Source organism: Periophthalmus magnuspinnatus, chromosome 24 (genome assembly GCF_009829125.3).
Source record: "Periophthalmus magnuspinnatus isolate fPerMag1 chromosome 24, fPerMag1.2.pri, whole genome shotgun sequence".
NCBI classification, from domain to species: Eukaryota; Metazoa; Chordata; class Actinopteri; order Gobiiformes; family Gobiidae; genus Periophthalmus; species Periophthalmus magnuspinnatus.
This window is the reverse complement of record NC_047149.1, coordinates 25,580,466-25,582,573: the sequence shown is the minus strand read 5'-3', so window position 1 is coordinate 25,582,573 and position 2,108 is coordinate 25,580,466. Positions and strand designations below refer to the sequence as shown.

At 47.7% G+C, this 2,108-nt stretch overlaps 1 protein-coding gene across 1 annotated transcript; it reads left to right on the top strand.

The window, feature by feature from the left end:
- Nucleotides 1–299: 299 nt before the first annotated feature.
- LOC117392576 (uncharacterized) lies at nt 300–1,199 on the top strand. Its single transcript, XM_033990669.1, has one exon. It carries the CDS (start codon nt 300–302, stop codon nt 1,197–1,199), a length of 900 nt encoding a protein of 299 aa, XP_033846560.1.
- The last annotated feature ends 909 nt before the right edge of the window (nt 1,200–2,108 follow it).

Genomic DNA, 2,108 nt, shown 5'->3' with positions numbered 1-2,108 from the left:
TTTTATTTTGTGTATTTATTTTTGTGACGATGAAATCAGCCCGGATTCAAACTTACATAAATATTTCATCCGTTGGCGCAGACGTTGTGCTCATGTCTCTAGATGCTAAACATAATGATCTCCTCCGAAGATTTTCCAGCACCTTCTCCGGCTTCTTTCCGTGTAATTTCCCCAGCCAATCAAAACACTTCCTCGTCTTTTTACACCGCCATAAAACTCTCCACCGTCGCCGAAGCTACGCTCACATCTCTCCCGCTTCTCTACAACAACGCAACGTCTTCTTCTTCTGTGATTTTAAAATGGCAGACTTCACCAACCTTCTGGGAATACGGATTTTCATCTCCTGCATCGGTTGCTTCGGGAACGTCGTCCTCATATTCTCCATCGCCCACAGCCACGCCAAAATATCCGCCGTGAAATCCTTCGAAGTGTTTCTTTTGGGATTGGCGGTGTCCAACCTGGAGGAGATCTTGATCGTAAACATCTACGACATTTTAATCCACCAAAATCTGTCTACGGAAACGGGAACGTGGTCGTGCTGCTTGCTGAAATTCCTGACGTTATCCGGGGAGCTCAGCAGCATCTCGTTCACGGTCGTGATCTGTATTTTCCGGTACGAGAAGGTAAAACACGCCGCAGAGAGAGTCAACGTCCCGACTCATTTCAATAACGTGACTTCGGCGATTCTCGTGAGTTTTTTTTGTTTCGTAATATCGTTTTCGTTAAGCTCGCCGGTTTTCATCTTACGCGTGCATTCCGAAAACGAGACGACCAGCTGTGCTCCGGGGTTTTCCCAGTGCGACGATCTTCACTGCCCAACGGAAAACTGTACGTACAAATATATTTTTATCGTTGTCTGCAACATTCTGCCTATGCTGGTTGTCACGGTTACGAGTTGCCGTATAATCGCCGGGCTGCTGCACCAAAGGAAAAACGTCGAACCGGGAATACATGCGAGCGGGTCAAGGAATTTTTGCTGGAAAACCCACCGGAGTACGGTGGCGGTGTTGGCGGCGATGGGATTGTTCCAGGTGGATTGGAGTCTCTACCTGATTTTTCATTTTTATTGTAATGGGAGTAATTTTGTTTTTTGGAACGAAATGAAGTTTTTTATCTCCACCTCGTACACCTCCATCAGTCCGTACGTGTTCGGGATTGGGAATAATCTTTTCTCCATCAAACATTTTGTGAGAAAATAAGAGTTTTGGGATTGAGCCGGTCGTGAAAAGAGGAAGAAAAGTGAGTTAAATGTTGTGTTTTGGTGAGTGAAGGTTCTCCTCATCAGGACACAGCACCTCCTCAATGACCTCCTTCATCAGGACACAGCACCTCCTCAATGACCTCCTTCATCAGGACACAGCACCTCCTCAATGACCTCCTTCATCAGGACACAGCACCTCCTCAATGACCTCCTTCATCAGGACACAGCACCTTCTCAATGACCTCCTTCATCAGGACACAGCACCTCCTCAATGACCTCCTTCATCAGGACACAGCACCTTCTCAATGACCTCCTTCATCAGGACACAGCACCTCCTCAATGACCTCCTTCATCAGGACACAGCACCTCCTCAATGACCTCCTTCATCAGGACACAGCACCTCCTCAATGACCTCCTTCATCAGGACACAGCACCTTCTCAATGACCTCCTTCATCAGGACACAGCACCTCCTCAATGACCTCCTTCATCAGGACACACAGGACACGGCACCTCCTCTCTCCCCTCCTCATCAGAACACAGCATCTTCTCACTCTCCTCCTCCTCAGGACACAGCACCTCCTTCATCAAGACACAGCACCTCCTCACTCTCCTTTTCAGCAGGGCAAGGCTCCTCCTCATTGACCTCCTTCATCAGGACACAGCACCTCCTCACTCCCCTCATCAGAACACACAGGACACAGCACCTCCTCACTGACCTCCTTCATCTTCACACAGCACCTCCTCACTTCCCTCCTTCATCTTCACACAGCACCTCCTCACTTCCCTTTAACCAAAAAAAAAATGCTGAAAATAAAGTTTGTTTTTTTCATTTTGGTTGTAAAATCTTGCATCCTCACTATGAGCAAGCTCGCCTCTCCACAAACCTGACTCTTATTTGACCTGGAG

Bases quoted from the DNA above. Each gene is read 5' to 3' on its own strand.
- LOC117392576 (XM_033990669.1), top strand. From the start codon at position 300: ATGGCAGACTTCACCAACCTTCTGGGAATACGGATTTTCATCTCCTGC.